The sequence below is a fragment of the Oryzias melastigma genome, linkage group LG16 (assembly GCF_002922805.2).
Source record: "Oryzias melastigma strain HK-1 linkage group LG16, ASM292280v2, whole genome shotgun sequence".
NCBI lineage: Eukaryota > Metazoa > Chordata > Actinopteri > Beloniformes > Adrianichthyidae > Oryzias > Oryzias melastigma.
The window spans coordinates 25,035,186-25,060,715 of record NC_050527.1 but is presented as its reverse complement, the minus strand read 5'-3'; the positions used below and the strand labels follow the sequence as shown (position 1 = coordinate 25,060,715).

The 25,530-nt window shown below is 39.9% G+C and overlaps 3 protein-coding genes and 1 long non-coding RNA gene across 4 annotated transcripts; 1 reads left to right on the top strand and 3 right to left on the bottom strand.

Annotated features, from left to right (window-relative positions):
* Positions 1–2,401: 2,401 nt before the first annotated feature.
* LOC112136613 (G-protein-signaling modulator 1) lies at positions 2,402–4,607 on the bottom strand. The gene is made up of 5 exons (XM_024258432.2): positions 4,465–4,607; positions 3,759–4,154; positions 3,374–3,539; positions 3,057–3,301; positions 2,402–2,991 (listed from the first exon to the last, which is right to left on the bottom strand). Exons 2-5 carry the CDS (start codon positions 4,113–4,115, stop codon positions 2,851–2,853), a joined length of 909 nt encoding a protein of 302 aa, XP_024114200.1. The 5' UTR covers positions 4,116–4,154; positions 4,465–4,607; the 3' UTR covers positions 2,402–2,850.
* Positions 4,608–6,076: 1,469 nt separating this feature from the next.
* Positions 6,077–15,006, top strand: pbx2 (pre-B-cell leukemia homeobox 2). Its single transcript, XM_024258429.1, has 8 exons — positions 6,077–6,422; positions 7,041–7,114; positions 9,172–9,416; positions 11,999–12,189; positions 12,310–12,445; positions 12,718–12,859; positions 12,960–13,054; positions 14,309–15,006. Exons 1-8 carry the CDS (start codon positions 6,181–6,183, stop codon positions 14,381–14,383), a joined length of 1,200 nt encoding a protein of 399 aa, XP_024114197.1. The 5' UTR covers positions 6,077–6,180; the 3' UTR covers positions 14,384–15,006.
* Positions 15,007–19,099: 4,093 nt separating this feature from the next.
* Positions 19,100–22,413, bottom strand: LOC112136735. The gene is made up of 4 exons (XR_002917408.2): positions 22,358–22,413; positions 21,829–21,873; positions 21,073–21,090; positions 19,100–20,948 (listed from the first exon to the last, which is right to left on the bottom strand). It is a non-coding gene; the product is annotated as an uncharacterized LOC112136735 (long non-coding RNA).
* Positions 22,414–22,747: 334 nt separating this feature from the next.
* Positions 22,748–24,223, bottom strand: LOC112136506 (putative high mobility group protein B1-like 1). The gene is made up of 3 exons (XM_024258233.2): positions 23,528–24,223; positions 23,202–23,255; positions 22,748–22,907 (listed from the first exon to the last, which is right to left on the bottom strand). Exons 1-3 carry the CDS (start codon positions 23,769–23,771, stop codon positions 22,828–22,830), a joined length of 378 nt encoding a protein of 125 aa, XP_024114001.1. The 5' UTR covers positions 23,772–24,223; the 3' UTR covers positions 22,748–22,827.
* Positions 24,224–25,530: the final 1,307 nt, after the last annotated feature.

The following is a 25,530-nucleotide window of genomic DNA, read 5'->3' as shown; positions in this document are numbered from 1 at the left end:
TTTTAACTTTTATAATTTTGACAAAATATATTTTTATGGAGAGTAAAATATTGAAAGTTATTCAAGGTTTAAAGTTGATTTATTCTGGTATAATATTTCTGCCTTTTACTTATTCATTATTATGTGAAAATTTATGGTTTTAATATTTTAAAAATTGGCTTTTGGGGCTTTTTTGGTATTGACTACAATTTGTTAGGTTATTTTGGAGTTCAGCTAATATTTCAGCTACATTGTAGCTGTTTTGGCTAATTTAGGCCTTTAAAAAATTTCAGGTAATTTTGGAGTGAGGCTATTATATACACGCTGGCTCTATTGGCTATTTTAAGCTTTTTAAAAGTTTTTTTTAGAGTATTTCAAAGTTAAATTATTTTTTCAGCTAAATAGTAGCTGATTTGGCTAACCTGCGTTTACGTTTTTTTTTTTTCTTTTCTAAGTTTTTTAGGCTAATTTGGCATTTAACTAATATTTTAGCTGGCTATCAGCTTCATTTACTAAGATTTCATAAAAAGCTATTTTGGAGTTTAGCTAACATTTCCGCTATGTGCTAGCTGTTTTGGCTAATTAAGGCTTTTTCCCCTGTTTTTTAGGCTGTTTTGAAGTTTAGCAATTTTTTCAGCTATATGCTAACTGTTTTGGGTAACCAAAGTTTTCTTCTTTTTTTTTTTTTTTTTTAGTTTTTAGGCTAATTTGGCATTTAGCTAACATTTTAGCTGGCCATCAGCTTCAGCGTTTTCAGCTATTAACTTCAGCGTTTTTATCTATCAATTTCAGCATCTTCAGCTATCAGCATGAGCATCTTCAGTAGCCAAATTCAGCTTACGACACTCACACTAGCATTATTGCAGGTAATGCTATATATCTAGTTCATATTTAAGTTAAAAGTTACGGCTTTTAATTTTTAAACATGTAGTTTCAGTGTGTTCAATACATTTTTATCCTGTTCGGCCCGACCTAAGGTGTGTTTTTAATTTTGGCCCCTTGTCCGATTGAATTTGACACCCCGCCTTAAAAGCAGAAACGTGCAGTTTCATCCTAAAAGTGGAACCTTTCTGCTGTCTTCTGGTTTGACTCTTTCACAACTTTGAAAAGACGTGTTGTTGTCTAATTTGTGAAGTCTTGTGTTCCTCATCACAGCCGCTCTGATTGGAGGGTTGATTGCATGTAATCCTCCAGTGTTTGAGGAAGCGGCGCAGTGGTGCAGCGTCACCTTTGGCCTTCTTCTCACTGACTGATCAGGACTTCCTCTGGGAGGTTTCCTCTGCACTGAGTGGACCGGGCTCTCCCTGGCGGAGGTCATGGGTTTGCAGGAGGCCCCTTGCACCTGCTCTGACCTTCATCATTGTCCGCAGCTGTTTTGCCCTGAACTAGTGGATCCTTGTTGAGGTTTTGCAGTAAATACTCAGTTTTAAAATTATATTTTTTGACTCATGCTGAGTAAACAGTTTGGTTTGAGGTAATCAAGTTTAAGCTAAAATTCAGGAAGTTTGAAATGATTAATATCTGTCAAAAGGTTTATCTTTAGTTCTTGTGTAAGCATTTTTATTTATGGTAAGAGTGAAGTTTACAATCATTATGCACGCTGACGAGAACTTCTCCAAACAGGGAAGGGGTGTCAAACTCAATCGCACAAGATGCACCTTAGGTTGAGGGCCAAACAGAATAAACATTGAATGAACACACTAAAACTAAATTTCTAAAACTTCAAAACTGTTACTTTTTAACATAATTATAGACTAGATACATTGCATTACTTGTGATAATGCTGTAAGCTTGATTTTGTTGATGATCCTAGTGCTGATAGCTGAAGATGCTGAAATTGATAGCTGAAAAAGCTGAAGTTAATAACCAGCTAAAATGTTAGCTAAATGCCAAATTAGCCTAAGAAAAAAGAAAGAAAACATTGGCTACCCAAAATAGTTAGCGTGTAGCTGAAAAAATTGCTAAACTTCAAAACAGCTTAAATTTTTTTTTAAAAACCTAAATTAGACAAAACAGCTAGCACATAGCAGAAATATTAGCTAAACTCTAAAATAGCTTTAAATAAATCTTAGTAAATGCCAAAATAGTCCAAAAAGCCAGCAGTAAGCCAGTTTTTAAACTTTAAAACAGTAACTTTTTAGCATAATTGAGAATAATAAAAAGGCAGGAATATTATTCCAGAATAAATAAACTTAAACCTTAAATAACTTTAATATTTTACTCTCCATATAATACATGTTTTTTGTTAAAATTATACAAGTTAAAAATAAGCGCAAGAGAACATCTGGAGGGCCGGATATAATTACCGGAGGGCCGGATCCGGCCCCCTGGGCCTTGACTTTGACACGTGTGATAAGGGAATCAATTTTTAAGCAGTTTCCCACAACTAGGATGAAAAAAAAAAACATTTAAAAAACAAACGAATATTTAAAAACAGTTTATTTTGAAGAAGAACTATTGTGTACACTCAAGCTCTGCGTGATCTCACTCCAGTTATCACCTCTGATCACCAGCTCAGTGTCTCTGATCAGTGCTTTGACTGCACAAATAACAGAAGTTCAGGTCCACGGTCTGCACGGCATCAAACGCGTGCAGCAGCCGCTCCACAGCTCGCCGGTTCTGGCAAAAAACCAGCCGAGCACATCTGCTGATCACCAGCGAAGACAAGAAAACTAACTAGAAGTAAACGTTTTGGGTTTTTTTCAGGAGCGGGTCACATTTTAAGCTCTAAACGTTAGCGTTTTTTTGCAATAACACTGATTAACATTCGAGGGATCTCCAGCAGAAAGCGTCATCAGGGTTAAAAAAGGAAACTTTAAACAGGAAATCAAAGCCACAACAATCAGTCGCCTCGACGTCTCTGTTTTTGTCTCAGGTCTTCAACAAAAGTGGAAGTACAGTCCTCTGCTCGTCCATGCGCCCCCCCTGAACCCTCAGGAGCAGGGAGAAGAAGTCCTCGTCGTCCATGGGGCCAGGAGCTCGGCTGCGCTGGTCCTCCAGCCTTCCCTGAGCCTGAGGAGGAAACACAGTCAGGACTTCCAGCAGAACACCTGAGCTCAGGGTTTGATTCCGCTCACCTGTCTGGTCAGAATCATGTCGTACAGATCCTCTTTAGGAGCGGCGGCGGGAGCGGGGGCAACCACCGGGGTGGGTCTCTTCAAAGACAGCTGCCTCAGGCTGCCCCTGAAGCTGCGCGACTTCTGTTTTGCCGGGAGGGAGCGCTGCAGCTGGGCCCGCTGGTCGTTTAGCCGGCGGGCCTGAGCGGTGGCGACCAGATCAAAAAACTCCTCCTTCTGCAGTGAGGTCATCGAGGAGAACGTCACTAAGGAGAACAAGGAGACAGCTGAGTATCATCTTCATCCCTTCGAGGCACACACTCTTGGACGGTTCCTACCTCTGGGTGCCGGCTTGGAGGCGTTGGGCTCGGAGTGGCACCTCCTCCTCCCGATGGGCTTCTCCATGCTGAAGGAGCAGCGCTGGTCGTTGAGGCGTCTCCCCTCCTGCAGGGTGCAGAGCAGCTCGTACAGCGCCTCCGGGAACTCTGGGGTTAACCGGTGAGCCTGTGGGTGGGTGGCAGGGACAGAGTGGTTTGTGAGTGAATGGCACAAACTCTTTGTTGGCATGTAAAAAGAAGTCCACTCCCACGCAGCGACACAAAACACGCTGTTTTTGTTCGGTGGAACCAGCACTTTCCAAACAAACTCTTCCTTCTCGCTTTGACCTTCTAACTGATTCACCGCAGAGGTAACGTGAGGGAGTTAGAAACACTGAACACCAACCTCTTTGAGGGCTTCTGCCTCCTCCGGCTGTTGCTCAGACGAGGTTAACCCCTTCTCCTCTCTCTGCTTTTCTTGAAGGTTTCCTTCTTTTTGCGTCTGTCCCTCACTTCCATCTCCACTCGGATCTTCATTTTTGTTCACATTTTCCTCCTCGTCCTCCCTCAAGCGGCCCTCCTCTGTGACTCTCTCCTCCAAACTTTGCTCCTTGACAGGCATGGCTCCGGCTTCTGAGTGTTCCTCTTTCTCTTTCTCCTCGGCGCCGCTCGGCGAGGCTGCCGTGTCTCTGTCTGAGACGGCCACGGTTGCGTCTTCGTCCTCAACGATGATGAGAGGCTCCAGCAGCTCCCGCTCAGTCATTTCAACTCTGTGCAGTCCTTGGGTTTGAAGAAGTGGTGCCTGAGAAGAAAACAAACTCAGGGCTCGCTTTGTTTTCCACTTCTTCAGAGTACAACATGACACAAAAGCTGTGTTTTTCTCCCACGAGGAAATGAGACAAACCCGCCGAGCAGGTTTTGCTATGGTGACTACAGATGTTTAGGGAGTCTCTAAATGTCACCGCTTGTGTATTTCTGTTCATAAAAAGTCCACTTTTATCTCTCAGGGAGGATTTACGCTTTATTTTTTGCCTGAAGTTAGAGTTTTTTTCTCACTAAAGTCTGCTTTGATTTCCACATAATCAAAAAAAACACAGTAATTTGGTTCTTACCTTTGTCTTTTAGTCTTTATCCCCTCCGAACATCATCTCTTGAAATCACCCCAGACCGAAAGCAGCATTTTTGACTCGACACTCGCCTTTTACCCAGACAGAAAACAAAACCTGCTAAGAGGAGTTTCGCATACCGACGTGACAAGCTCTTACCCCCTCCGTCTGCCTCGCTATACCTTCTCTATCTCTTCTCTTCCTGTTCCTCTTGTTACAGCCCACCCCTGCTCACTTGCCCCACATGTGAAGGCTGGAGCTGCCCTGAGCAGCGCAGAGCAGAGAGAAGCCCTGCTCTGCCATTGGTGCGCTGTCAGACAAACCCTCCACAGAGTGCGCTTCAGATGTGGGCAGCTGTTGCTTTAACTGCAGCAGAGTCAGAGCAAACTGCAACATGTTGGAACAGGCGCAGGGCTCCTCTGACACCACTGTGGTTTTGGCACACATCCTGTTGATCGCAAACTAAAACGAGAAGTAGACAGACTAGGGGGTGAATGTCGCTCTGTCACTCTGCATAAACTGTCTGCAAGGCTGAGCACCTTGTTGGTGTTTGTTTATTTGTTTGTTTGTCAAAGTAGTTGACCCACCAGATCATTTTATTTTATTATTATTAATGGCCTGACGTTATCTTGTGCTTATTTTTAACTTGTATAATTTTAACAAAATCTATTTTTATGGAAAGTAAAATATTGAAAGTTATTGAAAGTAATTCCTGCCTTTTTATTATTCATAATTATGTTAAAAAGCTACTGTTTTAACTTTTAAAAAATGGCTTTCTGCTAGTTTTTTGGACTATTTTTTCATTTACTATAATTTTTTAGGCTATTTTGAAGTTTAGCTATTTTTTCAGCTACATGCTAGCTATTTTGGCTAATTTAGGCTTTTTCCCCTGTTTTTTAGGCTGTTTTGGAGCTAGGCTAATATTTAAACGCTAACTGTTTTGGCTAATTTAGGCTTTTTAAAGTTTTTTAGGCTGTTCTGGAGTTTAGCTAATATTTCAGTTTCATGCTGGCTGTTTTGGGGTTCAGCTAGTATTTTAGCTACATGCTAGCTGTTTTGGCTAATTTGGGTCTCTTTTTTGGGGCTAATTTAAGGTTTAGCTATTTTTCAGCTACATCCTACCTGTTTTAGCTAGCCTATTTTTTTAAGTGTTTAGGCTAATTTGACATTTAGCTAACATTTTAGCTGTCTATCAGTTTCAGCGTTTTCAGCTATTAGCCTCAGTGGTTTCAACTATCAGCTTCAGCATTTTTAGCTATCAATTTCAGCATCTTCAGCTATCATTACTAGCATCTTCAGGGGCCAAATTCAGCTTACAGCATTCACACTAGCATTATCGGAATTAATGCTATATATCTAGTTCATAATTATGTTAAAAAGTCCAGTTTTAAAGTTTAAACAATTGAGTTTTAATGTTTTCAATAAATGTTTTTCCTGTTCGGCCCGCGACCTAAAGGTGTGCTCTGGATTTTGGCCCCTTGTGGGGTTGAGTTTGACAGTCTAGTCGTGCTGCTCACATACACACACAAACACACATGCTTGGTGGACATGTAGCGCGCGGGCAGTGTCTGTAGTTTCGTGATGGTGCGGCGCGCGCGCCCCTGTACCTTTCGCCGTCAGTCGCTAGGGGCCCCTGCTCAGCGCGATGCCCCGGATCGGCCTGCCCTCTGAGTGCGTGAGCGCAGTTGGGCAGCAGTCGTCGCTCCTGTGCGTCGCTCAGAGATGTTGCAGCAGCAGCCGCTGACGGGCAACGGGCCATCCAACGGCAGGGGACCGGGAGTGAGCGGCCACCCGGGGATGCATTCACTCAACTCGGTCCACCAGCCTCCCCAGCACCGGTCGGACGGAGCGGAGTCGGGCCTCGATGGAACAGAAAACGGACATGAGACCCGCAGAGATATCGGGGACATACTGCAGCAAATTATGACTATCACCGACCAAAGTTTGGACGAGGCACAAGCAAAGTTAGTGGCCGCTTTGACGTGTTTTTTCCGTCATTTTAAGGTCCAAACAGTTTTTTGTTTTGACTCAGCTGCTCGGGGCAAAGTTTCATAAACTTCACCCTATTGTTTAGATTCACAGCTACACGCTAACAACTTAGCTATTACATAAAAAAAACAAAGTTTTTCATGATATGTCTTTCTTAACGTTAGAATAGCTATTTTATATCATTATGCGTTTTTTAATGTACATGTTGTTGTCGTTTTTAACTCGGTTCTCCCTTTTAGCAGTGATTTTGTTATTTCTACCTTTGTTAGCATGCTAGGCTATTCCAATCAAGGCTAATTAGCTAAAGTTACGTTCAGATTTCTGTAACGTAAATTATACCAACTCGTCCAATGTGTGTTAAGATTTAGAAACGTTTACCAAATAAAAATAATGTCAACAAACTGTAAAAGCACCAGGTTTATATTTGAGTTGCTATCAATATCTAAGCTAGTAAGGAGCTAACGGAGGCTAAGCTAGCCTAGCTTAGGGCAGCAGGTCCGTCACACAGTCCGTGTTTTTGTTTTGGTCAACTCACATGCTGTCACTTTGTGGGCTCTCTGCAAACTAAAACGCGTTTTCTCCGTGTGCTGCAGGAAACACGCACTCAACTGTCACCGCATGAAGCCCGCACTGTTCAGCGTGCTGTGCGAGATCAAGGAAAAAACTGGTAGGTGGACGCAGGGAGACACGGATGTTCGTGTGGCCGGTGTTCCCGCATGTTGTTACCCGGCCATGAGCGCTTTATTACACGGTGTTGACATTGTGTCATCGCAAGTCAATACACGGATTAACAAGATGAATGTGTCCGCACGCACACACCGAGGCTCTGGTTGTCAGTAACTTTAAATATAAATGTTCAAATAGTGGCAGCTAACTAAATAAACACTTTAGCCTTCGGGTTAAAAAGGTGGTGACAGCTTAACGCTCCTCATTTTGATTATCACCTTTACCCAGATTTTTTTTAAATTAACTTTATTTAAGAGGCATTAAAAACTAATCTCAACCATGTAGGAACTTTACTAACTACAACAGCTATTTTTGTATCAGTTTTAGGGATTTTTTTAATGTAAAAAAACTATTTGTACGCACACTTATTTGAAAAACACTGACTTGGGACTTTTTTTAAAATCCTTTTAGAATTGAATAGAAACGTTGTATGAAATCCAAATCAAACACAGAGAGGTTAATGATGTCCAATATTAGCCTACGAAAGGTCAAAAGTGAACGTGTCAAAGTCAAGGCGCCAGGTAATTCTATCCAACTCTCCAGATCAGTTTATTATATTGTTATTAATGTCCCGATGTTATCTTGCGCTTATTTTTAACTTGTACAATTTTGACAAAAGATATTTTTATGGAGAGTAAAATATTGAAAGTTAATTATGGTTTAAGTTGATTTATTCTGGAATAATATTCCTGCCTGTTTTTATTCATAGTTATGTTAAAAAGTTAAGTTTTAAAAATTTTGTCTCAGACTGTTCAAGAAATGTTTTTCCTGTTCCGCCCGTGACTTGAGGTGTGTTTTGGATTTTGGCCCCCTGTGAGATTAAGTTTGACACTAATAGTCTAAAGAAAAGTTAAAATCATAGAATCCAATCAACTTAAAGTTCTTCTGAGTAAAAAATAAAACAATCAAAGGAGTCAATCTGATACAGCAATAATGGTAGGGAGTTTTAAAGAAGTGACAACACAATTTGACTACATAACACAGGGTTTTACGAAAGTAAAAAACAGCAAATGCTTTGAACCAAAATGTATTAAAATTAAAATCTAATAAAATCTTAAAAACAGGCTCAAAGGAGGCTTTCAGATTTTTGCTGTTTGTATATTTTTCCTATTTTGCTGCTCTATATACGTTTTTCAAAATGTCTTAAATAAATGTTTTTGAACTTGATTGATGTGGAAATCAAAATATAAAAGTAATTTCTGCGAGTAAAAGCTTGAAGTCTCACTCTGAGCACATTTTAATCAATTTTTTAAAGCAATTCCAGTTGTCTTTTAGCCATTATTGTCTTTTTCTAGCTTAAAAATATCTGTTTTTTAGGACCTAGGATCTATTAGTCCACACATGGATGCATCACAAGCAGGGAGTCTGTGGCCCGACCACCATACATTCTACATCACAAATATGCTTTTTTAAAAACAGTATTTTTCTCCTGATTTACCACAATTTTTAGCTTAATTTTCTTTATATATGTCCGTCATCAGAAAATACTACAAGAACATGTTAAAAACATCAAAAACATCAGTGGGTTTTCAAACCCAAATCTTCTACCAACTTGTTTTTGTGTCTCTGCTTTGGTTAGGGGAGATGTTTCCACTCTGGGCTTGTGCTGCACAAATGTAGTTTTGCTTTTATAAAGTTGACAATGTGGTCTGTCGTCTGCAGAAACAAACTCTTCTTTCATTTTGAAAGTAGAACCAAATGTGTTTTAGAAAGAAGCCACAACGTCTATGTTCTACAGGTGAATTTAAAGCTGTTTGACCTTTTTTATAGAAAATTCCTATTTTGAATTTGAAATAAAAACATATTTTAGATTTTATATGAACAGTTTTTTTTTCTGCTGGCTGTTTTAAAATGTGGGTCTCATTCTTGTTTAGAAAAAAATAATTGATAATAAATGATTTCTTGCTCAAATGAATACAATTTTCTCATTAAAAAAAAGAGAGATGATGTTCTCCATGTGGAGGTAAACGTCTGATCCGTTTTTTGTGTCGTGGTCAGGCCTGTCCATGAGGAACACGCAGGAGGAGGAGCCTCAGGATCCTCAGCTGGTGCGTTTAGACAACATGCTGCTGGCGGAGGGCGTGGCGGGGCCAGAGAAGGGCGGCGGGGCGGCTGCCGCCGTCTCTGCGGCCACCAGCTCGGGGGGGATGTCGCCCGACAGCTCGCTCGAGCACTCCGACTACAAAAGCAAGTTGAGCCAGATTCGCAGTATCTACCACACTGAGCTGGAGAAGTATGAGCAGGTACCGTGTCGCAACAGGAGCAGAGCTCTGACATTGCCCGTACACGCTTGCCTGAACCCAAGCTGCCCTGCAGGAGTGTAATCCGCTGGCATGTTAGCTCAGGAGTGCATTTCTGTCTCTGTTGTTGAACCTCTGAGAAATGTTGCTAAACCTTAAAACACATTTTCCTGCCACGGCCAAACAAGCTCCATGTTAACACCTGAGCTGGTCAACAGCTGCACGAGTCGCTTCAATCACAGTTTTCCAGAAATGAACCCCTTCTGTTGTGCAGATCATCTATAGTGAATTTCTGAACTGACTGAACACGCTTCTGTTGTTTTTACAGAGTTCAGACAAAATATGCTTTTATTTTGGAAACTTGTCTTGTAAAGATCCTGAATGAAGCTTTAAATTTAAAAAGAAAATCATTGAAGCATTTTAGTTGTACAAAAACCCTCAGCTTTTCTTCAAATCAGGATGTGATAAATATGGTCAACGCTGAGCTTTACAGAGTCATGCCTCTTCTCATCTGTAATAAATCCAAAAAAATACACAAAATGATGAAAAAATAGACCAAACTCAAAGCTCCGACCATATCTTTACTAAATTAAGCTGTTCTGGTTCTGCAGCGGGGTTCAAAAGTTTGCCAACTAGTACTGCCACAAACTTATTATTCTAATAGTCGACTAATTACAGATTATTTTTGTGATAGTCGACTAATCAGGTCATGCGCAAAGTGAATGTAAAGCACGCATCTTCACCATCATTAGCTTTAAACTAACTAAAAAGACAATTAAGAAGATATTTTATTAAACTTCTAATGAATCATGCAGCCTCTGTCCTTCATTAGTTTCTAAACAAGATTAGATTAATAGATCAAATGAGCGAGAGAGATAAGGAATATACTTTCAATCAAACTCGTTTTGACAGGTGACCTTTGACCCTACATCATCCATCAAACTCATTTTGACAGGTGCCCCACCCCTCAAAATAACGTAGAAATTTAATAAAAATTTTATATATAAAGGGTATACAAGGTCAAAGGTCATCTGTCAAAATGAGTTTGATGGAAAGTATATTCCTCATCTCTCTAATGAGGTCGCCATCTTTAAAAGTGCTGTGTTGGTTGTTTCCAAATATTTGATTAGTTAAAATAAACTTGTTTAATTCTTGAAAATATATTAAAAGAACAGTCTGTGTGCTGCCCCCTACAGGTTGAATTGAGGTACTCCATTTTAACTTTGTGATTGGTCAAACCATGCAAGTTTCAGAAGTTCACAGTCCTGTTCTCCAGCCCCACTCCTCTGACTGGATTTTCACATTTCAGCTGTGAAAATCCTTTAAATAACAAATGCTCTATCGTGACTCTTTGACCTTTTACTGACACAGTCGGCGTAAATCAGCTGATTCTGCAGAAATGTTAGATTTTGGCTTAAAGCTGATATTCATATCAGCGCAAAGCTGATATGCAACACACTTTTCTCAGCAACAGAATCAGCTGATTGGTATCGGGGCAAAGCTGCTTATCTGCATGTCAGAACGCATTGGAATTATGTTACTAGCTAAAGACTCTTTTCCATTGACCGATCCGGTCCAGTAAGCACTAGTACGGTACGGACCAGTAAATTCTGGTGAGTGTTTCCACTCAGTTAAGCCTCGCTTCCACTGAGCGGTTTATTTTCCTGGCGCTTGTGTTGTGTAGAGCGCTAGCACCATTGTAGTGCGACGGATAGAAAAGCAACAACAATGGAGGTAATCTTTTTCTTGCTTTACCTCCAGTACATCGTGTATAACAGGAATTTAATGTTGTTTGAAAGAAGACTGAAGAATAACGCCGTAAAGAGGAAAACAAAAAACCTGCGAAGCGCTTTACTGGTGCTTTCTAATGTCCTCACTTTATGCCAACTAACGGCTCAACCGTCCCATTCCATTTTTCTATGGACATACAGAGGATGGGGGCCCTCAAGAGGTTCAGGTCAGAACTGTTTAATGGGTCCAAATATCCAACTAAACTGTACTAGACGGCTTGGTGAAAACGAGGCTTAAGAAATCTGGTCATTTAAAGAATTGAAGTTAAAGCTCTGGTGTTAAAATATTTTCTTAAACAAAAGAAAGAAATCAAAATAATAAAAAACAAAGATGGATTGAGATCTAATGTCCTCACCAAACAAACGTGATTTCCTGAATCTGCGTCCGTTCAGTGGATTCTGATCTTCCACTGATGAATCACAGAGGAGGTTGATGAGGAGAACTCATTATGGCCTAAAATGAAATGTTTTTAACACATTTTTGCTTTTAAAATACCAGAACTAGTTCTGGATGATTTAATCCAGACCACCAACTCATCTGGAAAAAAGCCTGACATCATGAGTCTGATTATTTTAGTGTCAGCTTTTCCCACAGAGTTAAACGAAACTTGCAATGATTTAACGATTTGTTTACACAACACTGAAGTAAACAAACACTCAAACGGAAGTTTTTATTGCTTCTGACGAAAAATGTTTTCCTTCTACTGATAAATCTGAAATCAAACGGACGCAAAGTTGTGTTTTGTTTCTGATTCCTGTCTGTGCTCTTCTTCCTCCTCTTTCTCCTAAATGCAGGCGTGCACCGAGTTCACCACGCACGTGATGAACCTGCTGAGGGAGCAGTCGCGCACGCGGCCCGTCACGCCGCGGGAGATCGAGCGCATGGTGGCCATCATCCACCGCAAGTTCAGCTCCATCCAAACCCAGCTGAAGCAGAGCACCTGTGAGGCCGTCATGATCCTCCGGTCCCGCTTCCTGGATGCCAGGTGGGCCGTGTTTCTGCACCTTCGCTATTCCCAAAATCTTTGAGTTTCATTTTCTTTTTTATACACCTTAGAAAAAGTCCACTTTGTTTACTTAGTTTAGATTTTTTTTTTTCTCATCAGGCGCAAGAGGCGCAATTTCAGCAAACAGGCCACAGAGGTCCTGAATGAATACTTTTACTCCCACCTGTCCAACCCGTACCCCAGCGAAGAAGCCAAAGAGGAGCTCGCCAAACAGTGTGGAATCACCGTCTCCCAGGTGACCGACACTCTCCATCGTTATCAAACAAACAAACGGGACTTTGGCTTCAGTTTTCCTGCTTCATCTGAGCGTCAGAATATCAGAGCTTTATTCAGCGGAGGACTTAGAAGCTTTTGGGCTCCAGGCGAACAGTAACATGGGGCCATCACAGCGGTTTTATTCATTAATTCATTAAAAAATCCTTACTTAAGTCCAGCAAAATTGTCTTTAGCTTTGACAAAGAACGATCTGCGGTCAAAAGAAAAGAGTTGATTCATTTCTTTATCCAGGTCTCCAACTGGTTTGGTAACAAGAGGATCCGCTACAAGAAAAACATCGGAAAGTTCCAGGAAGAGGCCAACCTGTACGCCATGAAGACGGCCCTGGGGGCCCGGCAGGGCGAGGACTCCCCGCACACCCCCAACTCTACAGGTACGGAGGGGGGGCTCCAGTCCTGCTGGGTTTTCTGATGGAGAAGTTTCATCTCAAACGGCTTCAGACCGACGGTAAATGTGGACGTGTCTCTCTTCAGGGTCGGGCTCCTTCTCCCTGTCCGGCTCGGCTGACATGTTCCTCGGGGTTCCAGGTGTGAACGGAGAACAGTCCGCCTACCAGATGGGAGGCCAGGTACGGAACCGCCGTCTGATTTAGGATCAGAGTCGGCAAAGGAAGCAAAAATCTGGATTATTGTCCAATCAGTTGCTTTTTAAACCTCTCTAGTTTTGTGTTGAAGACTTTCGACTCTTAATTCTAACTTCAATTTCTTGTGGAGAAGCAGCGTTGTAAACTCCTCCCACATCTCTGGTGCACGTCAACGCTTAATACTGTCTGTCTTAATACTTTTTCTGCAGGCAAAAATGTTTAAAATACACATGAAAATTTCAATTATTACCATTTTGTTTATTTTCTGATTAAAAAGGAAGTTTTATTTTGAAAAACTACCAGCTTCTAACCACATCCATCCATGATTCTTTGTTGATGCATGTAAAATCTGGAGTTTTCTTTGAAAAATGTATTTATTTGTTGTTCACACGTACCAAACCCACTTTACATTAATGCTGCAGCTGACTCTAATGTTCCACGTAAGCTGATAATAAAGTTGCGTTCACGCTGGATATAAAATATATTCATAGAATACTTGTTTTATGAGGGTTGTGTCATTTTATTTTACTCTATCTGTCGCACCTTTAAAGTCGGACGGCGTCGACGTTAAAGTGGTTCTACACAAGTTTAAACCAGCTGGAATATTTTATGCTCTGCGGAAATAGTAAAAGTGACATTTAATAATGTTCCTACAGCAAGACTAAATTAGGCCGTTTAAAAACGTAGAAAATACTGTTAAAGAAAAATACACATTAGATTTGATGACTGGATTTATTTCTAGCTATTAAAAATGTGAAAAAGTGGCTTAATGCATATTTGTATTTATAGGCATAAGACATTAACGCGTTAACGCACGCGATTAATCAAAAATAATTAATGCATAAATATTTATTAATCCAAATAATTACACCTTGCGAATAAACAATGAGCCAACACTTGATAAATTAAATAATTTCAGACAATAAAATTGAAGGAAATAATTCTTTCTGGCCTCTTTTGGTTCAAAAACTGCATATTGTCAAAAAAAATTACCTCGTAAAACATTGTGATTAATCGCGATTAATCACAACACAAAAGTGTGATTAATCTGATTATTTTTTAAACTGATTGACAGCACTAATAAAAAATAAATGTTCTAAATGTACACTTCCGTACAAATTCACAGTCACATGATCAAATTGGAGCAGCTGATTGAAGCTTAAAGTTCCCTCCTCCTCCAGACGATGATGTCATGAAAAAGTCGTAGGTTTTCGTCTGACTCCTCCTTTTCTTCTGCAGCACAACGGAAGCTGGCCCGGCCGCAGCTCGCCCCCGCCCTCCCCACACAGCGACCGCTCGGAGAACTCTGACTGATGGCCCCGCCCACTGGCACAGAACGACAGCGACGGAAAGATTGAGGAACGGACAGACAGAATGACACCACACCTCCCGCTGGGCTGCGGTTGTTGTTGTTGTAAATCGTTTGTTTGGTTTTCAGTGTCGTTTTTGTTTTGTTTTTGTTTTTTTGCACCGCTCGCTCATTTCTGGTGCCTGAGCAACGGCGTGCGCGCGTGCATGCAGGTGTGGTTTTATTACGGGACTGTGCGTTTGACTTCCACTAATATGACATGTTACTGAGATGTGTTTGTGGTCGGGGGAGGGGCGGGGCTGCATTATCTATGTTTTAGCACACTATATCATTATTAATATTATTGGTTTTATTATTAGTGCAACGATTCTTTTGTTTAACGGCTCGGAAAAGAGTTAGTGAATGAGAGGGCAATAGAGAAAATCCAAAGACTTTGTGTGTTTCTTCTGTGTGTTTTCCTTTTCTGTTTTTGTACGGCGGCGGCGTGTCGCCGTCGGGTGAGTGCGGCGTGCCTGAGTCCGCGGTCGGAGCGGTGTGAATGAGTGTCTGAACAGTGCTGTCCTTTCTGTACAGTGAAACACCTGTATTCTCTCTACCTCTTTTACAATAAACTCTGTTTTCACAGGCAGCTGCTCACAACTTTGTCGTCAGAGGTAAAAACGTGAAAGACTTTTATTACTTTGATGCACATTTAAAGTCCAGCTATGTTTTCAAAGCTTTCCCAGTGGTCTCTTCATTACGATTATGCTAATTTTAGCCAATATTTAAACATTTGCATTGTTTTCTAAGACATAATTTCTGCAGAGCGGCAGTTGTTCAGTAGATATTGGAGTTGTGACTGTTGGTCACCTATAGCTGAGAGTTCTCTGTTTACACGCTCTACAAGCTAGCTTACACCGGTGCAACAAAAATGGCGAGCAGTATTGAAGACGTTAAGTTTGGAGCCAGCAAATGAAGTTGTCGTGCGCTCTGTCACCTTTCCACAAACGCTGGCTTTGTCATCTTCCGTTTAAGCAAACACTTTTTTTTTTTTTTAAAGCCAGAAACTTAAAATAAACAGTAGTTTAATGTTGTCCGAAAAGGGCTGGATGACGTTAAGTCTCTTCTCCACTGAGCAGTACGGTCTGGTCCAGTTTGGTATTTTGGGTGTTTCCATTGAATAATGGACCCATTGAACAGTACCAATCGATACCTCAGGGGCCCTATTGGTTGAAGGTCCTTTAAGAAATGGAACTGAACTCAAAAGTTAAAAAAAAAATTGTTTAACTTAATTGTTTTTCCTTTTCTTTTTTATTTTTTTTAATTTTTTTTAAGCCAAGACTTAAAAAATGCTCGTCAACCCATCAAAAACGCGCATTCTTGGTCTCTGGCCACATGAACAAAACGTGTTCCTTGATTGTTTTACCAGTAGAACATCTTGAATGCTAATTTGCAAAAGTGCATAACTGACCAAAGAGGGACTCGAATGTTAGTTATTGCGAGATCAACAACAAGGAAGTGATTGTTTTTTAAAATAAACTTTATTGTAAACGTCAGTTTCAGTACAAAAACTGAAAAATATCCATTAACATACATTCTAAATTTATACAAATAGTATGAAAAAATTCAGCAAAAACTAAAATAACAAAATGCTAGGGCTAGAAACAAACAAAAAACATACAGTGAGTAAATGAAAGTAGGATGAAAAAATTTCAGTTTAATTTTTCAATTATTTTATATTGAGAACAGATTTCAAGACATGTCACTTTTTCTTTTTTTAATGATTGATTCAATATATAGTTTGGCCTCCACCAGAAACAAAGAAAATGTATTAGTTTTTTTTTATAGAAATTTCGCACCTTCGGATGTGAAATTTAGCAAGTAAAATGAATAAACTGATTAAAAATTGAAATTCTTCTGCTGGTGGAATCCGAACAGCACATGCTTCCAACGTAAAGAAAAGGAGAGAGCAAACTTGTAACAAAAAATTCACAGAAGATACAGAAAGATTGCAAAAAGAGGCAATGCCAAAATAGAGGAGTTACTGTTTCTTGTGAACATTTACACGAGTCAATGTTGGGTTTAAGTCTTTCTAAATATGTTTTTGTGGGTTAAAATCTTAAAATTTTAAAGAAATGTACATTTAATGGTGCGAGATCCTCTGTCAGATGGTAGAAGGTCAAATCTCCCAGCAGCAGGATGACCAGAGAGATCCTTTATTATCGGAGTTGCACAAGTTAGAATTTATAGAGTTTCCAAGACTGGAAGGTTTCATCCGACTGTCCTGCTGGCAGAGTGAACCACACTTCTTAGAGATTTCTTTTCTTTCACAGTGAGAAACCACACAAAGATAGAACTGGTGAGAACACTCAATGCCACAACGATAAAAAGGTAAAAGAATGATTCCTGTAGTCTTCGTAAAAAGAAAAGACACTGGTGAGGTTTCTTAACAATACTACTGCTATTTGAATGCCAGCTGGTGTCATGCAGGGGTGGCCAACCCTGGTCCTCAGGAGCCTCAACCCTGCCTGTTTTCTAGTTCTCCCTGACCAGCTTCCTGCTAATTAGTTGACAAAAATGATTCCACATCCTGATTGGCTGAACACACCTGATTTCAATTGTCAGCATCAATCAGTCCAGGGAGAGCTGGAAAACAGGCAGGGTTGAGGCTCTTGAGGACCAGGGTTGGCCACCCCTGGGAGAGGGTCACTCCCAAAAATTTTAAATTTTCAACAATTTGTACCTGTGAGTCGTGAATGACAACAGGTTGTTTGTTCCTGCTTAGTCAATGGTCAGTTCACAAGTCTTTGAAGTGTTCAGCACAAGATTATTCTCGACTCCAACGAATCACGTTTCCTACTTCTGCTCGCTAATGCGATTCGTCGTTGGAGCTGATCTCACCAATGATAGTGGTGTCGTCAGCATATTTAACAAGCTTATTTTTAGACAAAGTTACAACACAGTTAGAGGTATACAAGGTAAAAAGCAGAGGACTTAAAATACAACCCTGTGGGGCTCCAGTACTCACATAAAGTTCACCAGAAACACAATCGTTGAGTTTGACTTTCTGTGGTCTGCAGGTTACAAAGTTTACAAATAGCATCATCAAGAAATTGAAGTGCTAAAACAGAAGTGTTGTTATGTTCTTCAGAAGACCACAAAAACAGGCAGAAACCATTGATGCATACAGTATTTCACAGATTTAAGAAATAAAGGCAAAGAATGTGAATTCAAAGGTTTACACGATTCCTTGTAACATGTAACCCGTGCAAGAAAAAGAATACTTTTGCTCAGATGAGGAGGTCTAAAATCCAAAAGAAACACCAGGGAAGGAGAGTACAAACAATGGGACAGAGAAAGTGAAAATGACGTTTCTGGGAAAAGTAAAAACAGAGAAAAAAGTCATTGGATTCTGGAGAAGCAAACACTGAGATCTGGACAGAAAACTTCAAGGTGAACAAAAAGCAGGAGACATCAGACTGTAGTGCTGTGTCTGTGAAAACTCTCACTGCACTTGAAGTTGCAGGATCAATGAAAACAAGTAAAATAAAACAAATTCCCTGTTTGGGTCACAAGGTGGCAGCATAAGTCAATAAATCACCTGTGAGTATAAAGGAGAAAAAAAAAAGCACAAGATTGAGTTTGAAATCACTCAGGAAGATGAGCACTATAGTTGGAGGTGCTACATGCTTGAAAATAGGAGAGTTCAGAGAGAGCAAAAGACATTCTCAAAGGTTATAATGATCTGTTGATGGTTGTTTGTCAGGTCAGCATCACATCCAAGTAGACCATGATCATAGACTGAGAAAGCCAATAATACTTCAGGTTGATGACTGATCAGTTAATCTTTGCCAATGAGACAAACACATTAAAACGTCTCAGTCCGTCTATTTTCTTAACCCGCTGCACAAAGGTCTAACCCGACTACTGTTGGACTAAGCCTGGACTGGTCACCAGCCTGTTGCAAACCCATACAATCACACACATAGTCACAGCCAGGGACCATTTAGAGTCATCAATCAACCTATGAAGCATGACATAATGACAAGGAGGTATCATTAGGGAACTCCCACATCCGGGAGAGCTTCACACAGGTACCGAGGGAGGCTGGGGACACTGAGTCCGAATGAACCATGTTCTCTACCTCTGTTGTCTCTGCTGCTGTTCTCGCAAGGTCTCTGGTGCCTGTTTCGGTGACAGTCCCTAAAACCAGTGGTGGACACCAGAAGTAAGGGATACTGTCAAACTGAAGGAGTCCTACAAGCCTGGCTGACTTGTGGGACTCCAGAGGCAGTTGATAGATACCAGCAGTCTAAGCGAGCTGCGGGACATGCTGTTGAGAAAGTAAAAACTTGATCCTTGGAGGAAATCGGTGAGGCCGTTGACAAGGCCTATTGGTTGGCATCATAGAGATTCTGGCAAGTTGTCCATCACCTCAGGAGGGGAAAGCAGTTTTCTGCAGGCACTGTTTTCAATTAAGTACCAGAGCTGTTGACTTCGACAGGGGACATTGTCGAGCAATGGAAGGTATACTCCAAGGAGCTCCTCCATCCTGCTGACTCGCCTTCTCTTGAGGAAGCAGAGGCTGAGGACTTTGGGGGGGTTGTGCATCATCAAAGCTAAAATCACCAAGTTAGTCAAAGAGGTTCAGAATTCTCTAATTAACATTAAAAAAACAGCAGGAACCCCTTTTCTGAGCCATCCAAAAAAACATTGACCACAAACTTCTTATTACTGTAATATCATTGTGGATATCGACAAACTTTATTCTGCAGTTTATTACAACAGCAAGACAATAGAAAAGACGTATAATGATTTTATAGTTTTCCTCTCATAGCAGGCTGATCCAACTGTTTCCATGTCTTTAAATCAAGTCAAAATGAGGCTCAATAGTGGGCGTGGCCTCCACATGCTCACATGACTTTCCTGCAACGCCTGGGTATGATTCGGATGAGGCGGAGGATGGTCTCCTGGGAAATTTTCTTCCAAGCCTGGACCAAAACATCAGCCAACCCCTGGACAATCTATGATACAACCTGGAGTTGGTGGATGGACCGAGAATGATGTCCCAGATGTGCTCAAGTGGATTTAGGTCTTCACCTAGCAGAAACTGGTGACTCACTCCAGCATCATGAGGTCTGGCATAGTCTTCCACGGCCAATCGGAACCAAGGGCCAATCACATCAGGATATGGTCTCACAAGGGGTCTGAGAATCCCACCTTGGTACCAATTGGCAATCAGAGTACCACTTGTGAGCACATGGAGCACTCTGCAGCCCTCCAAAGAAATTGTAATTGTAATTGGTTGTGATAGCAAATCTAAAACATTCCAGAACAGAAGGTGGCAGTAAAGTACAAAGCCTACTATAAAAAGAGTACTATCAAAAATTAGCCATTCTTTGGTGCCTTTATCAGCAGCGTTCTCCAACGTTATCGGGGGCGGCTCTGACAGCTGGAGCGTCCCCAACTTCTGAGGGCCACTCCCTTGTTACCTGTGTCTCTACTGCTCAGGTCATTTTCCAAATCCTTCTCCAATTAGACACACCTGTGCCTAATTTTCAGCCATGGTGATGGCGCATTCAGAGGCCCTCAGAATTTTAAACAAGATAAAACAGTTCACCCTGTCACAAAATGCCACCCAAACAATGACAAACCAGTCATGATGGACTATAGGAACCATGAAATGTGATTGTAGTTCAACTTCCTCCCAGTAGGGGGATTCTGTATTTAAGGGAAGACGTCACAGTGTTTGTCAAGTGTTTTGGCCGGAAGGGCAAAGGGTTTTTGACCGCACTACCACTTGTAGTACCACTCATTTATTGGAGGTGTATCGCTGATCGCCTGTTATTACCACCAGTTGTCTCTTCCAATTTCACAAAAACATGTGAAATTGATGGTCAGTCAGTGTTGTTTCCTAAATGATTAGACAGAAGTGAGATTGACTTGGAGTAACATTGAGTCGTTTAGGTGTTCCCTTGATTTTTCGGAGCAGTGTAGTTTAATTGTAACAATATGGAACCTTCAGCCATCAGCAAGGATAGGCTCCAGCAACACAAAAGAGATTCAACGAGTTAGGAAAATAGATGCATGGATTATACAGGGAAACTGAACAAAAATGAACATCAAAATGTAATTCTGATTAAATGTGAAAATGCATTTTAATCTGAAATAAAAAAAAAAAAAAAAAACTTCAGTTGATCCACATGAAATTGAGATTTTATTCTTAAAATCAAAATCCAAAGTATTGCATAGAGACAAAACAGCTGTGAGGCTGATTGAACATCAGAGAAGAAAACAAATTAGTAATGTAACATTGCAGTGATAAAAATAATCTGAATTTGTCGTTAGATTGCTACATTTGTACTAAAAATATTCAGTATTTTTAAGAGAAAAAAATTATTTAATTTTGACTATCACAACAAGTCTTATAAACTGTCTATATTAAGATCAGCAGTTCACTCATCAAAGCTTTGATTTCAGAAAAGGAATGATCACTAAGAACCATAATATGGCAAAGTGGATCCAACAACGGCTCAGTCTCGGTCACTCTTTTTATCAGCTCCATCTTGTACTTCTTCACAGATTATTTTTCTGTAAAATAAATAAAAAAGACTCTTCAGGAAACTGAAAGATTCATTTATAGTCTGTTTAAAAAAAAAAAAAACCTGCTTAAATATACAGTTTTTGATTGACACAAAATATATGACACACTTACAGGGGTGGGATGTGATGCCTGTTTAGGAAATTAGAAAAAAATTGGTTAAGAAAACAGTTTTGAACAGATGTGATATAAAGATTGATTACAAGACAGTTCATCCGTCAATCGTGGTTCAACACGTACAGCAGAATTACTGAGCTGCTGAGAGTTTTTATCTAAACTACTGACGTCCCAGAATGGAGTGATGATTAACCTTTAACTACCTGCCACCAAAATGTCAATTTAATCTTTGTGAAACTAAACAAACTTCCACCTTCAAAGTATTCCTTTCAAGTTCATGATAGTTTTACTGGTGTTTTTATTCTTTGTGACTGTCTTATGTTTCACTCTTTCATGTGGTGTTTCAGTTTAGACCTCAAGTCTCTAAAAACATAAATGAAATAACTGTTTGACTTTTGAACATCGCCTCATCCCTGCAGGACAAGAGGCTCCTCCTTGAAGAGAAGTTTTATTTAAGAAGTTCACCTGCAGCTGCAGCAAAGAAAACTGAGTTTTATTTCAAACAGACAAGTCGTTACAACGGTTACAATAGAAGATCTTTACTCATGCACGAGTGGGTGTGTTCTTTAACTTTTTTTGTAGTGGAAGCTCTCAAGTGTTCGGGTGCATCGAGTCTGAGGGATTTTTAGTTTATGGTGGTGAAAAGATCTGCAGCTGAGACAAATGCTGCACGAGAGTTAACACACAAATGCTCACAAATATCACATCTGAGGTTAAGTGGAGATAAAGGCAGACATGGGAATCACAGCTTACCTCAACATGACTGGCTCCAGCTGATCTCAGTAGATTAGCTATCATCTGTTCCAACAAAATGATGAGGAAACACAGTTATTTTCCAATTAAACTGGAAAATTTAATTTTAAAATTTACTGTGAGAATAAACGAGGTATAAGGAATAACAACAGTTGAAGGGTCAGAGCTTTGTGATCAATCAAAAGCTGGGGTGGGATTATATAAGTTCGCTTCCTCCCACTCCCTTTCAAGGGATTTACTTGTGACTCAATGTGATGTTATTTTTTACATGTATTATTCCTGATTTCTTTGAAATAAACCATTTAATTAATTCATTAATTCATTTAATCAACTTATTAGTATAGCACTTGTAAAGCAGGAAAGTACAGAAAAAAGTGAAAAATCAATAAACAGTAAAATACAATTAAAGATACAATAGTTAAAATATTTAAATAAAGACAATCAAACAATACTTTTTTTTATTACTGAATGTGAATTCCAGTTTAGGATTAAAGTGTGTGATGGTCACCAAAACTTGTAAATCACCTACCATCTTCCTCTTCCTCTTCCTCTTCCTCTTCCTTTTCCTCTTCCTCTTCCTCTTCCTCTTCCTCTTCCTCTTCCTCTTCATCTTGTTTTGTTTCAAATGAAATAAAGATAAAAACACAGTTAGACTGGAAAATATAACTTAACTGAGAAATAAGTGAGAATAAAATGAGGTAGTGAATGAAACAGTAACAATATTAGAGCTTTTGTGTTATATATATTTTCTCATGTCAAATGTGGTTTACAGTTCAATTTTCTTTATTTCTGAATTTAGTGACCCCCCAAAAAATCCCTTTATCGTATTCGATATCTGGTTTTATTTACAAATGTGATGATGGAAAAAATCTCAAACTTTTTTCACGTTTTCACTGAGATGATCTCAGACAATCAAAAAATATATATTTTTTTTATTATTACTGAGTGTGAATTCCAGTTTAGGATTAAAGTGTGTGATTGTCACCAAAAACTTGTAAATCACCTACCATCTTCCTCTTCCTCTTCATCTTCGTCTTCGTCTTCATCTTCGTCTTCGTCTCCGTCTTCATCTTCGTCTTCTTCTTGGTTTGTTTCAAATGAAATAAAGAGAAAAACACAGTTAGACTGGAAAATATAACTTAACTGAGAAATAAGTGAGAATACAATGAGGTAGTGAATCAAACAAATCTTTTGATGGTCAAATTCTCAAACCTTGTCATGTTTTCACTGAGAGAATTTTTGGGTTTTATTTTATTCTTTAAATTTTGCTGAGAGTAAAAAGTGTTTTTAATTCACATTTCATAAATAACTGAAGAAAAAAATGGTTGCAGTGTTTATATTATTTAATAAATGTCAATAAAAAGCAAATAGACCTGATGTTCTCTTGGTTGTTTTACGGGATTCCAACATCTTTTTTGCAGCTGCAGCTGTAAAACAAAAAACAACAATAGTTAAACGGAGCCGTGACAGCAACAAACAGGACTGACTCTTCTTTTCTAATAAAAAAGTTATTTTATCTCTTTGAGACAAGATGAGAAATAAATTACTTAAGAGGAAAACCACCAAACAATAATTAAACATTGACAACTTTGTATTCGTTTGATGTTTAAAGCTAAGTTGAAGAGACAGGTTTAATGAAATGATGATTGTTGGTTTCAAACTCAAACAAAACGGCACAAAAACAATGAAAAACTCTTACCCAGCCTTTTTGCCTGTTTATTCAACTTTGCTTCTTTGAGAATTTCCACAGCCACCTTCAGGACTTTGTTCTTCGAGAACACGGACACCATCACCTTTGCAACATCTATGTAGTCCTTGCCCTCCACCTGTTTCTTGTGAACTTTTGGATGTTCCTCTCTGTCCAGCAGCTGATAGACGAATTCCTTAAACTCCTCTTTGGAGAGTTTCCTCAAACATCTCTTGAGGACTTTTTGGACAGACATTTTTCACGGCAGATGCACACTGATGTTCTCTGCAGCGTTCCTCTGAGACCTCTGACTGTTCAACACAAGCAGGGTAGATGTATAAGGAAAAGGTGCCTTCATGAGCAAATGGTAAACTCCCCTTATAATGAGCTGGTAAGCGGAGAAACTCCCCCTACAGCCCTAAAAAATGCAACAACATCCTTATCGAAAGTAAGAAATCACAAAACCGGTAAGTCGGGTTCATCATTTTGGAGGTGATTCAGAGCAGTTTCTGCAGAGCTAGATAAACAATCGTGGAACTGAATGATCTGAATGGATTGGTCCATCGTCCAAACATCCCTTTTGCGATCACAGGGTTGCTGGAGCCTATCCCAGTCACTGTGGGGTTCACCTTGGGCAGTTCACCACACAGGATCACACCAAGACAACCACACACACTCAGTCTCCATTTCTGTAAAATATCCAACATGTTTTCACTTTCCTGCTGTGTTGGGGTCACAGTTTATAACGTAGACATTCACGATGTGTTCTATATCTGGTGGCCTCAAAGCTTCATGATATCCTCCACACAATGGACTCGAGCATGTAAACTATGACAGTATAATGATGTCGTGATATTGATTGATTGGTTTATTTCAAGCCTAGATTGAAAAATACAGGACAAAACACACATTATTTCAAAGTCATTACAGAAACAATTAAATGCATTGATTAGAAAATAGAATATAAAATAAAACACACTTATGTCACATTTGGTTCATTCATTTTTTTGTGATAATTAACTAAAGTCAGTAGAGTTTGATTGATTACTTGAACAAGAGTGGGAAGAAGCAAATTTATCTAATCCCACCCCTACTTAATTACTTCATTTCACTGTTTTGCATAATTATGTAATCCTGTTAATACTGAAATTAAAACTTGCCTTTGAAAGGCAAACGATAAGAAAATTTAATGACAGAGAAAACCGTCCCAAAAGAGGCCATGGAGAAATATATTCAGGAGGCACTTTCTTCTGGTCTCATTCGCCCCTCTTCGTCTCCTGTGGGTGCAGGGTTCTTTATTTTGTTGAAAAGAAAGACAACACTCTGAGGTCGTGCATCGATTGCCGAGCACTGAATCAAATAACTGTCAAAAACAAATATTCTCTACCGCTCCTCAGTTCTGTTTTTGATTCCATACAAGGAGCTCACATTTTCTCCAAGCTCGACCTACGCAATGCTTACCATCTAGTCCGGATAAAAGAGGGAGACGAGTGGAAGACTGCATTTAACACCCCTTCAGGACACTTTGAATACCTAGTTATGCCTTTTGGACTTACCAACGCCCCTGCAGTTTTCCAGCACCTAGTTAACGATGTCCTCCGGGACTTTATTAATCGCTTTGTTTTTGTCTATCTGGACGATATCCTGGTTTATTCTCGTGACCTCGCCCAACACGAGATTCATGTCCGCCGTTTCCTGGAACGGCTCCTGGAAAATCAGCTCTATGTAAAAGCAGAAAAATGTGAGTTTGATGTCTCCTCCATCTCCTTTCTTGGCTACGTCTTTGAAGCAGGTCAGAAACGCCCAGATCCATCCAAGATCGAAGCTGTCTCCAAATGGACACCCCCTTCAAATCGCAAAAAACTTCAACAGTTTGTGGGGTTGGCCAATTTCTATAGAAGGTTCATTCGCAACTTCAGTGTCATTGCATCCCCTTTAACCAGACTAACTTCTCCTCTCAAACCTTTCAGTTGGAATCCTGAGGCCCAAAGGGCTTTTGACACCCTCAAGAACCT

What these genes read in the sequence shown, in the direction of transcription:
- LOC112136613 (XM_024258432.2), bottom strand. Translation starts at nt 4,115, where the DNA reads ATGACTGAGCGGGAGCTGCTGGAGCCTCTCATCATCGTTGAGGACGAA. An exon ending in AGGCAGAAGCCCTCAAAGAG is followed by an intron (nt 3,540 to 3,758) that starts GTTGGTGTTCAG and finishes ACCCACCCACAG; the next exon opens with GCTCACCGGTTAACCCCAGA. An exon ending in ACATGATTCTGACCAGACAG is followed by an intron (nt 2,992 to 3,056) that starts GTGAGCGGAATC and finishes TTTCCTCCTCAG; the next exon opens with GCTCAGGGAAGGCTGGAGGA.
- pbx2 (XM_024258429.1), top strand. Translation starts at nt 6,181, where the DNA reads ATGTTGCAGCAGCAGCCGCTGACGGGCAACGGGCCATCCAACGGCAGG. An exon ending in AGCTGGAGAAGTATGAGCAG is followed by an intron (nt 9,417 to 11,998) that starts GTACCGTGTCGC and finishes TCCTAAATGCAG; the next exon opens with GCGTGCACCGAGTTCACCAC. An exon ending in CCTACCAGATGGGAGGCCAG is followed by an intron (nt 13,055 to 14,308) that starts GTACGGAACCGC and finishes TTTCTTCTGCAG; the next exon opens with CACAACGGAAGCTGGCCCGG.
- LOC112136506 (XM_024258233.2), bottom strand. Translation starts at nt 23,771, where the DNA reads ATGTCTGTCCAAAAAGTCCTCAAGAGATGTTTGAGGAAACTCTCCAAA. An exon ending in TAAACAGGCAAAAAGGCTGG is followed by an intron (nt 23,256 to 23,527) that starts GTAAGAGTTTTT and finishes TTTGTTTTACAG; the next exon opens with CTGCAGCTGCAAAAAAGATG. An exon ending in AACAACCAAGAGAACATCAG is followed by an intron (nt 22,908 to 23,201) that starts GTCTATTTGCTT and finishes CAAACCAAGAAG; the next exon opens with AAGACGAAGATGAAGACGGA.